Source organism: Convolutriloba macropyga, chromosome 5 (genome assembly GCF_964194025.1).
Source record: "Convolutriloba macropyga chromosome 5, txConMacr16.3, whole genome shotgun sequence".
NCBI classification, from domain to species: Eukaryota; Metazoa; Xenacoelomorpha; order Acoela; family Convolutidae; genus Convolutriloba; species Convolutriloba macropyga.
The window spans coordinates 11,908,407-11,921,958 of NC_134472.1; the positions used below are offsets into that span (position 1 = coordinate 11,908,407).

At 36.8% G+C, this 13,552-nt stretch overlaps 1 protein-coding gene across 3 annotated transcripts in view; it reads left to right on the forward strand.

Annotated features, from left to right (window-relative positions):
- LOC142339141 (uncharacterized) overlaps nt 1–13,552 on the forward strand; it is a 171,986-nt gene that overhangs the window by 62,097 nt on the left and 96,337 nt on the right. For all 3 annotated transcript variants that reach the window (XM_075388898.1, XM_075388896.1, XM_075388897.1), the window contains 3 exons: nt 145–272; nt 8,593–8,792; nt 10,714–10,833. In XM_075388898.1, the coding sequence (XP_075245013.1) occupies nt 145–272; nt 8,593–8,792; nt 10,714–10,833 (448 nt within the window). The remainder of the gene's footprint in view (nt 1–144; nt 273–8,592; nt 8,793–10,713; nt 10,834–13,552) is intronic.

The following is a 13,552-nucleotide window of genomic DNA, read 5'->3' on the forward strand; positions in this document are numbered from 1 at the left end:
CGTTACAAATTATAAGTTGTTATATAGCACGTTACTATGTGAAAAAATAGCACGTGCGCCTGGGGGCGTAAAAGATATGAGCCCACCACGCTTGGCTTGCGAGGGGGGAACAGAACAGATCCCATAAATCATGTGATTATGCAGGATTTGCCGTGCATGAACGACAGTGGCCAAGGCTACAAACACTTGGAAAAGGGAGGAGTTTGTATCACGATGCTGAAGGCGGATGCTGATGTCGAATCTGACAGTCTTGAACACGGAAAAGACTTCTGGTAAATTCTAATAACGGAAAATTTTCATTTTGTTTATTTTTCTCAATATTTTGCACCATCCATATTTACTAAGTACAGAAGTCCTTGAGATCTTTTCCAAAGTCTTACCAAGACATGGCAGCGACCACGAGATCCTTGACAAGTCACGTTGTCCACAAGCTTGGCAAGCATTTGAGAAGGTTCTTCTGGTTATTATTGACAGCAAAATTGAAAAAAATTTAAAGGTTATCTCAACAACAACTTCAACGTGAACAATTTTTTGTCAAAAGTTAGAGTACAGATTTGAGTTCTAGAATTTTAACTTTTATTTTTGAAGAAAACGAAGAAATTGGTCTCATCAATTTATCTCGGAAACCTAGATAAGTTTTCGCATTTCCACTAATCAATAGTATTAATCAATTCTTGCGGAACAAAAGCTGTGAATATCAATGTTCAAGGCTTTGATAGCATAATAGGATAATGCATGTTGTGTTTATTCAGATTGCGTTGTATTGCGCTAATTGGTGTTAAATATCTTCTGATCTGCTCTGTATTTTTTGTGTCTCCACAACTGTATTCCTGAGCTCCATATTCATCGCAAAACTTGCATAAGGACCCTTATTGAGCTGATTTTAAGTTTCCCACAATTCTATCTATCATGCTTGACAGAAATAATTTGAATTAATATTCATGCAGATTTTTTAAATGCAAGTTTCAATAATGCTGCTGATGTTCTTCGAATACTGAGTCTTATCATTTTATATGCAATTCGTTTTACTTTTTATTGTAAGCTAAGAAGTAAAAATTTGCCAAAAATTTGGTGCTTTTTTCTTTGCTAATCTTTGATACTGACGTTTTAGCCAAACAGAACGGTAGAAAAACGGCTCAGCCTCCATTAGAACAGGTTTTTATTTTTTCTGAAATTTTATACATTTTGAGTTCAGTCACGAACAGAAACGCCTTTTTTGCAAAATTCGAGTCAAAAACAATGAAATTTTTTCTCGTGAAAACAAATTGCTGGCATTGAGCCCATAAATCAACAAATTAAGACAAAAAGTAAATACAGGTGATTTCTTTTGCAGTGTTTTCATCACTTACTGCTAAAACCAAATATTAGTAACGAAGCTCATTAGCAGTTATTATATACTGTATGTAAAAAATACGTCTTACAAAATTTGGCTCAAAATTTTGTAAGACGTTCAAAATTTGGCGAAGCGTCAAAGATCGATTTTGATCCCTTTCAGATTCGATATGCAAAAATTGCAGTTGCAAAAATTGATCCTTTCAAAATTGCAGTTGCAATTAATTCATTATTTTAGGCTGAAAAAACACTTTTGACCAAATTTTGCTTTAACTTTTTCTATTTTATAAAAAAAGTTATAATCTGCTTCTGATCTAACTGAAATGATATGTAGCTTTATTTTTTAAGCTTTTAAATTTAGTAATTGTATGTTATATTTCATTGAAATAGTTAAATTTAGTTTAATTATCTGAACAGGAAAAAAGAATATTAGCTTTCTGTAAAGTTGAACAAAACTATATTAAGGAACGCTTGTTTCTCCTCTGAATTCAATTTGATTCTTTTTTAGATGAAATCCTTAAAACTTTTCTAAAAAAATGCAGCTTTCGTCATATTGTTCAATCGTACTTTTGTTACGAAAAAAATGAAATAGATATCAGTAAAGAAACAAAAATCTGTACAACTTTTGCATACTGAAGTTACTTCACTCTTTGCGGCCTAACGTTCGTCAAATTTTGAAAAATACCAAAAAAATCTTATAAAACTTTTTTTTTGGCCCGACGTTCATTTGACACCAAGTTGGCACTTAATTTTTACTCATTTCGCTGTTGCAACCAATGATGTGATAGATTAATTTCTTGATCTTACAATTTCTTCTGTGTTCTAGAGTTGCAATTACATTTCAACAAAGACTTCGCACAAAAAAAACAACTTTTGGTTAATTTGATTGAGCTTATCTTTGTTTGGATTTAATTGACCTCAACTTACTTTCTGCTCTTTGTTGATTCGAATTTAAAAAATCTTAACATCCTACAATTGCAATTACGAGGTTTAAGTTTGGAGAGCTAAATTCCTCCATTCTTTGTTTCTGGCTGACTAAAATTTGAATAAAACTTTTTTCGTAGTTCAATCGATATTCTGAATATAAGTTGAGTAGTTAAATTGGCCTTGTTTTGGGTAATCTTAGTGTTGCATTAAAGTTTTTAGTGCTTAGACAAAATAAAACAAAATTTTATGTGTTGTATCTGGGTGCGAGAGGTTGATTACTTATCTAATTTTACCCAAATTGTAACTGATTAATGGATCGGAACTTTGAAGTTATCTCAAAAAAAAAAACATTTGAAAAACCAATGAAAAAGTGCAATGATTCGGAAAAACTAGTTTATTTTCCGAAATAGATGAAAACTGACCAAAAAACAAAAGAAATCAGTAAAGCTATTGTTCGAGATCTCTTTGGTAGAAGATGACAGCTCTGTTAGTCCTTCAATGAGTTGTTGACAAGACTAAATGTGCAGAACATCTCGTCTGACGTTAAATTTAATTAAAAAAATAATTTTGTCGTATAAATAAGCGTAATTTCTTTTAAAAGTTTTAGGGCCAAGACAAGTGAATTACAATTCCAATTTTTTTTTTAAAAAATAAAAAGAAAGCACAGCGATATGATAAATCATTTTAGCATATTATTGCAAAACTAGAAAATTGTTTTCAACAAAATTCAGAGAACAAAATGAATAAAGATACCATTTTTCAAAGTCTATGGAAGGATTGAATTTTCCTCAAAATCGAATAAAGCAAAGTAATTCCAGAAAAGTAATTCCAGTTAAAACAGTGTATGATGGAGGGTTTTTCTGATTTCTACTCCATTGACAGGCTTTCCACTCATATTGTTCGGCCAAAAATGACACATATAGATCATCTCCCATTGTGCGCAGTAACAACAGTAGAGCACCCAAAATGCTTTCCTGGGTCATGCCGGTTTCACCAACCAAACAAAAAGTCATATTTGAATTCTTATTATTGTAATCAGACCAAGAGTGATCTCAAAATTTTTTACGAGAAAAGTCGAGCAATGACAATTTATGCATAAATATTGCGGGCGTCATGTAATGGGAACGATAGTCTTTAGAAAAGTCCTTCAAAAGTTTATCTTCATTTATGATCTTTTAACCTCGTGAGAAATTGTCTAAAAATTTTCGCAACTCATTTCATTTGAAAATCCAATTTCAAAACTAACAAAAAACGGATTTTTTGCTTTTGCGCCCCCAGTACGCTTTGAGTTCCCTAGTTACAGAGCACGGTTTGCCAATACATAGTAAAATCAAGTTTGTAGCAATTATGTTAGTCCTGTTGGTCTTTTTACGACTTAAAGAGGTGTTTTGTTATTCTAAAGGTTCTTTATGACTCGAACAGGAGCATTGGTATTCTACAGGTTTTTACAACCCGAAGAATAGTGTTGGTATTCTAAATGCTTTTTTTAGCTAGAGCAAGTTTGCTCATGACTTGAAATCTGACTTTCTCCGTTTCGAACAATTACCACTGTTTTTAATTCTTGACTTTTTTCGAACATTGGAGTTTAACAGTAACTTAGTTTGTAATGAAGAGTTATCGGCAGCTGCTGGTAATATTTGGTAATATTCAAGGCGAGAGGTCATTTTGAGATTTTCTGATCCTATAAACGTCTGCCCTAATAATCGAAGCTACAGCCCCTAATTACCTGCGCCCACACACCTTCCAACCTCCCCCCCTCCGCATACCTCCCCTCACTTATCTCTCCCCCCCCCACTAACCCGTAACCTATCCCCCCTCCCACTTTTGCTATCGCCCATACCTACCCCGAACCTACTGCCTACCCAACCTCGCCCCCAACTACCTACACCCCGTCCCAACTACGCCGCACCAACGACCCTGAGTCCTAACTACAGATTGGTTGTTTCCTACTATATATTGCAATATGTGCATTTCTGAAATAGGAAGAAATAATTGAAGGAGTTTTTATTGCACGGCTCTTCGGGTTGTTTCCTTTATTCTATCGGCTATGTTTTTTTAGCTGAGACCATGAGTTGAATTTTGATTTTTGTTTTCGAACATTTACTTCTGTTCTAAAACGTTGACTTCTGTGTTCCAGCATTGGACTTTATATATCGCTTAGTTTGTAATTTATAGTATTTAGAATTGATTGTAATGTTCGAGGCGAAATGGTAATTTCGAGCATCTTTTGATCCCATAAACGTCCCTCCAACCTATCTAACCTTCCCCCCCCCAAACTAGCAGCACACACCTACCCCTCCTCTCAATACATCTAACCCCTTACACATAAACCTACCCCCACACCCCCCCCCCCACGCATACACACACAAACACAAAAGCACCCATCAACCCCCCCACTATGCCCCCCGCCCCCACCAGCTACCTAACCACTCTTTTCGCTAAAAATTGATTTTCTTCACTATATATTGCTTTGTTGTTCCATTTATATTTTTGAAATAGGTAGGATTAGATAAGTGTTTCTATTGCGCGACTCTTCGAGTCGTTTTTGGTATTCTACAGGCTTGTTTTTCATGCACCTTTTTTGTCGACCCCTTTGACTTCTCGTCCTGAAAAACGGGATAAACAGGTAGCACCCAGCAGGGATGAAGTTCTTTTAGAGGCTATCAAATCAGTAGTGTCCACTTTTGCGATTCACAAGGAGACTTATGCTTATGGCATGAAGAGTGTTTCATAGAGGAAGTAAGGCAGCCAGAGACCCCCTTCCACCGTGTCACGCCTCTTCAATTAATCTAAAGCTAGCCTCACTAAACCGTGGCTAGCTGCTAACGAAGCCAACCACTCGCCGGTCGTTAGAGAGCAATTCGCCCGACGTTAGTCGTGCCGTGTTGATTTTTACCCCCAAAAACATGTAAGATTAGGTCGGTAATCGGGGGCATTTTTAGCCAATTCCCCTAAAAACTTATAAATAGTTTTGGAGGGTAATGGAGGTTAATTTTATGCAAGAGTGTGGGTGATGGGGGGTAATTTGAGGTTTTCTAAAACGATTAAGAGTAGGGGGTAACTTAGGGGGTAAAATGATGCACGATTAGTGAATATGATCTAAATTGAAGCAAAAGTAGGGGTAATAGTGCGTAAAACGATGCAAGAATATGGTTTCCATTACCCCCCTCACTCTTGCTTTGTTTTACCCTTGCTGTGTTGGGGTTTTTTTTTGGGGGGGGGGGTGGGGGTTAAAATAAAAAAATCCCCAATTACCCCCATTACCAGCCTAATCTTACATCATTTTACCCCCTTAAAATTGCCCCCCTAATCTTACATTTTTTGGGGGGTGTTTCTGGGGGGTAAAATCTAAAAATTTCCCCCATTGTCCCCAATTAACCCATAATATTACATCGTTTCACCCCCGCCCCCCCCCCTCCCCCCCCCCCCAGACAACTTCCCCCTACTTTATTCTACCGGCTATGTTTTTTAGCTGAGATCATGAGTTGAATTTTCATTTTTGTTTTTGAACATTGACTTCTGTTTTAAAACGTTGAATTCTGTGTTCCAGCAACGGATGGGAAATATCGCTTAGTTTGTAATTAGAACTGATGGTAAATTTCCAGGTGCAATGGTAATTTCGAGCATCTTGATCCCATATACGTCCCTCCAAACTATCTTACCTTCCCCCCTCCCCCAAAGAGCACAACAAGCCTGCCCCCTCCTCTCAATACACCTACCCCTCACAGATACACACCTACCACCCACCCCCACCCACACACACACACACACACACAAACACACACACACAAACACACAACCACCCATAACCCCCCACTATGCCCCCCGCCCCCACCACCTGCCCCACCACTCTTTTCGCTAAAAATTAATTTTCTTCACTATATATTGCTTTGTTGTTTCATTTATATTTTTGAAACAGGTAGGATTAGATAAGTGCTTCTATTGCGCGACTCTTCGAGTCTTTTTTGGTATTCTACAGGCTATGTTTTTTATGCAACTTTTTCGTCGACCCATTTGGCTTCTCGTCCTGAAAAACGGGATAAGCAGGTACCAACCAGCAGGGATGAATTTTTTTAGAGGCTATCAAATCACTAGTGTCCACGTTTGCGATTTACAAGGAGACTGATGCTTATGGCATGAAGAGTTGTTCTTAGAGGAAGTAAGGCAGCCAGAGACCCCCTTCCACCGTGGCACACCTCTTCAATTAATCTAAAGCTAGCCTCACTAAACCGTGGCTAGCTGCTAACGAAGCCAACCACTCGCCGGTCGTTAGAGAGCAATTCGCCCGATATTAGTCGTCCCGTGCTGATTTTACCCCCAAAAAGATGTAAGATTAGGACGGTAATCGGGGGCATTTTTAGCCAATTTCCCTCAAAACTCTTACATAGTTTTAGGGGCAAAGGAGGTTAATTCTACACAAGAGTGGGTGGTGATAGAGTGTCATTTGGGGGGTTTTTCTGAAAAGATTAGAAGTAGGGGGTAATTTTGGGGGTAAAATGATGCACCAGTAGTAAATATGATCTAAAATGATGCAAAAGTAGGAGTAATGGTGGGTAAAACAATGCAGGAGTAAGGTGTCCATTACCCCCTCACTCTTGCTTTGTTTTACTTTGCTGTGTTGGGTGGTTATTTTTGATGGGGGGGTTGGGGTGGTAAAATATAAAAATCACCAATTACACCCATTACCACACTGATCTTACATCATTTTACCCCCTTAAAATTGCCCCCTAATCTTACATCTTTTTGGAGGGTGTTTTTGAGGGGTAAAATCTAAAAATTCCCCCTATAGTCCCCAATTACCCCCTATTCATACATCGCTTCACCCCCCCTCCCCTCCCCCCGCCAGACAACTCCTCCCTCCTTTATTCTACCGGCTATGTTTTTTTAGCTGAGATCATGAGTTGAATTTTGATTTTTGTTTTTGAACATTGACTTCTGTTTTAAAACGTTGACTTCTGTGTTCCAGCAATGGACTTTATATATCGCTTAGTTTGTAATTTATAGTATTTAGAATTGATTGTAATGTTCGAGGCGAAATGGTAATTTCGAGCATCTTTTGATCCCATAAACGTCCCTCTAACCTATCTAACCTTCCCCCCCACCCCAACTAGCACCACACGCCTACCCCCTCCTCTCAATACACCTACCCTTTACACATACACACCTACCCCCCACCCCCACCCCCCCCCCCACACACACACACAAACACACAACTTCCCATTAACCCCCCCCACTATGCCCCCGCCCCCACCACCTACCTAACCATTCTTCTCGCTAAAAATTGATTTTCTTCACTATATATTGCTTTGTTGTTTCATTTATATTTTTGAAATAGGTAGGATTAGATAAGTGTTTCTATTGCGCGACTTTTCGAGTCGTTTTCGGTATTCTACAGGCTATGTTTTTATGCAACTTTTTCGTCGACCCATTTGACTTCTCGTCCTGAAAAACGGGATAAAAAGGTAGCACCCTGCAGGGTTGAAGTTCTTTTAGAGGCTATCAATTCACTAGTGTCCACGTTTGCGATTCACAAGGAGACTTATGCTTATGGCATGAAGAGTGTTTCATAGAGGAAGTAAGGCAGCCAGAGACCCCCTTCCACCGTGTCACGCCTCTTCAATTAATCTAAAGCTAGCCTCACTAAACCGTGGCTAGCTGCTAACGAAGCCAACCACTCGCCGGTCGTTAGAGAGCAATTCGCCCGATATTAGTCGTCCCGTGCTGATTTTACCCCCAAAAAGATGTAAGATTAGGACGGTAATCGGGGGCATTTTTAGCCAATTTCCCTCAAAACTCTTACATAGTTTTAGGGGCAAAGGAGGTTAATTCTACACAAGAGTGGGTGGTGATAGAGTGTCATTTGGGGGGTTTTTCTGAAAAGATTAGAAGTAGGGGGTAATTTTGGGGGTAAAATGATGCACCAGTAGTAAATATGATCTAAAATGATGCAAAAGTAGGAGTAATGGTGGGTAAAACAATGCAGGAGTAAGGTGTCCATTACCCCCTCACTCTTGCTTTGTTTTACTTTGCTGTGTTGGGTGGTTATTTTTGATGGGGGGGTTGGGGGTGGTAAAATATAAAAATCACCAATTACACCCATTACCACACTGATCTTACATCATTTTACCCCCTAAAAATTACCCCCTAATCTGACATCTTTTTGGGGGGTGTTTTTGGGGGGTAAAATCTAAAAATTCCCCCCATTGTCCCCAATTACCCCCTAATCTTACATCATTTCACCCCCCCCCCCCCCAGACAACTCCCCCCTACTTTTACATCAGTTTGAGGTTTAATCAGGGTGTAATTTCGACACGGGTTTATGTTTACTTTTAGGTATACAAGCTACGAGTCAGAAGGCCTAACATGTGAAGATGCGTGCAGATACCAAGCAGCTGAGTTGAAAAAGGCAGGCGAAGATCGAATAATCCTATGCTGCGACAAGTTTAGAAATGATAGCAAACCCTGCAATGAGCGTATTGGAAACACTTTTAAACGAATGGTACATACGCAGCAATGTGGCAAACGATGTGAAGGTAATTTGACGGAGCAATTTAGCAACTGTCATAAATAGCAATTTGGATCATTTCCGCTTGTGCTCCCATACTCAGCCTAATGCGTGCATATTATGTGACCTATCCCCCCCCCCCCCGACGAACGTGCGATATTTTAGACAAAAATTGATATATACAAACCACGCAGGCATTCATCAAAATTGAATTTAAAATTAAATTCTTCATTAAAAACTAATTCATCAAATAGAATAAAATTTGTTAATTTCTTTCTAATTTCTAAAAAAAACCTTTGCTTGATCCTAGCTTTCTATGTAAGGGCATCATAGTCTTGACAGCCCCAGGCGAATTATCTTTGTTTTTAAATTTCCATCTTCGGTTTTAAACGGTCTTGACAACACTAGGCGAGATATCTTTGGTTTTTTGGCGACAAATATTCGGTATCGCCCTTCTTTTCTAGCCAAAATCGATCAAAGTTCCTACAATTTTTAGTCGGCATCATAGTTTTTGATCGGTGTTTTACATAATAAAGATTTATTAATGTCGATTGAAAACGTAAGATTTATTCCGTATTGTCTTTTTTAAACGTAAGAGAGATTCTTTTTTGTTGAGAGAAATGCCATGAAATTTATCATCTGGGCTCTAAAAGTCGATTAGTCTGGCAGACTGAACAAAAATTGGTCGGCATTTTCGGTTTCAAATGTAACCAACTGTCAAAAAATTTGCTTGTAAACTACAAGAAAAAATGTCAAAACTCAGTGAATGTCAATTAATCAAACAAATATTCTGCATTGTTCAACAAGAATATTGAATTCTTGATTTCAATCATTACCAAAATAGTTATATTGGTTCAATTATTTTTGAGAACGAGCTCAAAAGAATATTCAACGCCTCCAAGAAGTACGATTGAAATTCCTGCAAAAAGAACGCTATCATAACGTTTGACTACATTATAAAAGGAAAAAGCAAAGAGGTGTTCGTTTACCATGATTGATATTTTTGCACCTCGATATTTTTTTTGAATTGTAATTGTTAGCTCAACCTTATAGTTTACACAAACTCTTAACGCCATTTAAAAAGCGTTCTTTAGACTACAATTTTTAGCTTAGACTCATTTAGTGAAAAGAAAGCAGCTGTTTGTTTTTTTGGGCCTTCAGTTTTTACTAAGGTTTTTCACGTACCTTGATTGAAAGGCACACGGACTATTAGTATACTGGTATTCATATCTCTTCCACTTGGCACTTTAAGGTTTCAAAGTTTTTTTTCCAAGTGAATGCTGACGACTGCGAAACAGTCGTAATAGAGACTTTTAATAACAACCTCAGAAACAATCCTAGGTTGAGGTCCCAGACGGGAAAATGATATGACCACCCCCATATGAACGCACGACTGGTGTGTGATGCGTTCAGTTTTATATAGTCTGGAAACACGGAAGAACGCACGGAAATCTTATTACAAAAGCACAAAAATCTGGTGAACACACGAAAGTCTGGACATAGTTAATTGTCGCCCGGGACTGTCTGGACAAATCAATTTTCCGTCTGGGACCTCAACCTGGGATTTTTATACTTATTAGTATTTCCATCCAAGAACGACAAGATTTTCTGGCATGTTCAAGAATGTTTATAAGAATCCATGCTGTAATTATGAAAAAAACATACACATCTATCGGTACAAAACTTTGGAGTGCATTTATTCACTTTTCTACTTAGATATCTTCAAACAATGTAGACGTGCACGATACTTAATTATGATTAATCCTCTAATTTTGTCGGAACTCGGAGCCACTTTCTCAGAAATTTGGCTTTAAATGGTAGACACCTTTAATGTCCCCACTGGGGGTTTGTTTTGTTCACCGATTCTCAATGAATTTGAAAAATTTTTACGAGGAAATGGTTACGAGAAGTTATGCATATCATTTTAGTAACCAATTGCTGTTTTTTAGATCGGAAGAAGGATTTGTTCACGGAGATGTGCACGAGATGTTCAGAAGATTCAGACTGTCCTTTCAACATGAGATGCACACTGAGTGACTACTGCATGCCACCTGTTAAAGGAGACACAGGTTAAATCCATGTTATTAGTAATCAATATATATTAGTTACTCAATTTTTGTTTGTACACTTTCTTTGAATACAAACAATATTTGTAATGCATAATACTAAAGAAATGCAGTGTTTGACTACTGCTGCTGCTACTAGTCAAAAACTAAAAATTGTAGATTAATGTTCAATGGTTCTGCTCAACAACCTTATCAAAACTATTGGATCTTTTCCGTTTATGCCTCCCCTCAACACCCAACACCCCCCCCCCCCCCCCTACAGAGCACGAGTCATTACATTGTAACTCATTATGTAAAAATAAGGCTTGTGCGTCGGGGGGGGTGCAAATAATGCGCACCCCCTAAACTTGGGGGGGGGGGCACAAACGGAAAATATCCAAATGGTTATTATTATTTCTGTAGCAAAAAAGCACTGGCGAATGAGCCTAATCAAAGTCTTATGCTAAACAGAGTGCGAAAATTAATGGGTAAATGATGGTTGTTCGTACGGTGTCAAAATATTGTGAACAATTCAATTTTGAAATTTTTGCAGTAGAAGGGAATTCCTGACTTATTTCGATATTTCTGATATTTCTTTGATATTTCTTTCATTTCTCTATGTTTAGTTTCAAAAACTCTTACAATTTTTTGGCCCAATTTAGCAGTTTTTTTAAGACGCAAGAATTTAAGACTGAAGAAACCAGCATTTTTTGTCACACAATTCGTTCATTTTGATATTTGCCCAAACTTTCAATCAGGTCTCTGTGTTTGGTCATTTTGTTCCTTAAATTGATTTTAATATTTTCCAGTTCATTTGTTGTACAGCTTCTTTATGTGACATAACTTATCAGTTAGTCTCAAAAACGTTTTCTTATAAAGTTTTTTTTACTGTGTTATTATGTGTTGTAGTTGTGGCCTAAGATGGTCAAAAAGTATCTGTTGAACAAAAATTTTGATCAAACTGTTGAACAAAAAACGTTTTACAGAATGTTTTGTCTTTAACTTCGAAATGTGGCTTGGACGTTTTTGAGCAAATTTGAATTTTAATTTTGAATTAAAGATAAAAGGGTACTATAATTTGCATAATTTTCACCTTCTGTCTCTATTCATACAATTTTGTATCTTTTTCTCTTTATTCAATATACCTTCTCTTCATTTTCATTCCAACAGTTTCAAATAAACTATTTTAAATCGATGTATAGTTTTCAGTAATTTTGATCTTTCTTCTATCTTCACGAAACTTATTTTTACAAAGTTAAAACTTTTAGGCTTCTTTGTTTTTGTTCGTCTAGTGCTCGACGCTTACATTTTCAAAGTCATTGATTGTATCATTCGACTTGGGACTGCAGTGTCTTTCAAATTTACTTTATTTTTTGTTCGTGTATAACCTTTACTTAACTAAAACATTCCTCGCAGAGCTTTTACAGTACTTCTCTTTCTTTTTCAATCTAATGGAGTTTAGAATTCGTTAATCATTTTTAACCCAATAAAGTGAAATGAACTGAAATGATAGGTTTAACATAAAAAACCCGGTCAATCAATCAGTTTGCATTAGATTATCAAAAATTATCATAGCAAATGGTAAAACGTTTTTATTATGAGCATGAGACCTTTCCTTTTAAAAGTTGAATTAGAACAAAATTAGAAAATCTAAAAAAAATTTCACCAAAAAAATATTTTATTGTACTCTACAAAATTGTCAATTTTTGTTCTGTGTTCTTCTTTTTTCTCTTTGAGTTTTAATATAGTGCATAAAGCTCAACGTGGATTAATTTCCGGGATCTATCACAACATTGCAGGTCAATTTTATCTTTAATTTATGTTTTTTTATCGGCAAAACTGGGACATTATAGCAATGTTTAAACGCTTGTCTTCGTAAGTATTATTATAGCTGCGAATCTGTCAGCTGATCTTTCCTATTGCAGTGCTCTAGGATTTTACATTTCAGACAAATTGACTTCTTTTGGGGTGCTATCTCTTTTCTAATAGTTTTTCACATACTTTCTTGATTTTTGAAGTGAAGGCGACGTGCTTATTTTGGTCATGCCGAAACAGAAGTCAAGCGAAAAAGGGAGTAGATTTTCTGCGTGAAAATGCGGCAGTTTGATTCCCATTTTTACTGTTTTTTCGCATTTCTGTTTTTTTCTAATTGTTTCTTCCAATCCATTGATAGTCCAATTTTGGTTTAGTTTTTTATTTGTTTAGTCAATAAAAATTCTTCTAATTGTTTCAGGACTTCTTGTTCTGCTATGTTTTGTTTATTTAGCCGTCTGACACTCTTTTTCCTTTTACGTTTGTTCTAGAGAACTGTCTGTCGTTTCAATTTTTCAGTCACTTTTTCACTCTTGATACTGGCTTTTTGTTTGAATTTATTCTGCTGCTAAAATAATAATGAATGTAAGCTGAATTGTAACAAGGGAACTGATAGCCTAGCCGTGTGGTTAATGCTTCTGATTCTTAAGTCGGGGATTTGGGTTCGATTATTTTTGTGGTCAATACGTTTTGCACCCAAAATTGTTTTCGATTATACAACAAGAATTTTGAATGAATTTTTTTTCTTGGGCTGCAGTAAATTTTTTCAACTCATTTCTGCCACTGCTTCTATCTGTTTTTATGGCACACAATTCTACTTCCCAGCTATTACAGCAATCAGCGAGTTATGTTTCATAGAAGTGGACATCAGTGAAAGGTTATTTCAACTTTTTTAGAATTTTTGAACAAGTTTGTGTTAAGGTCAGTAATT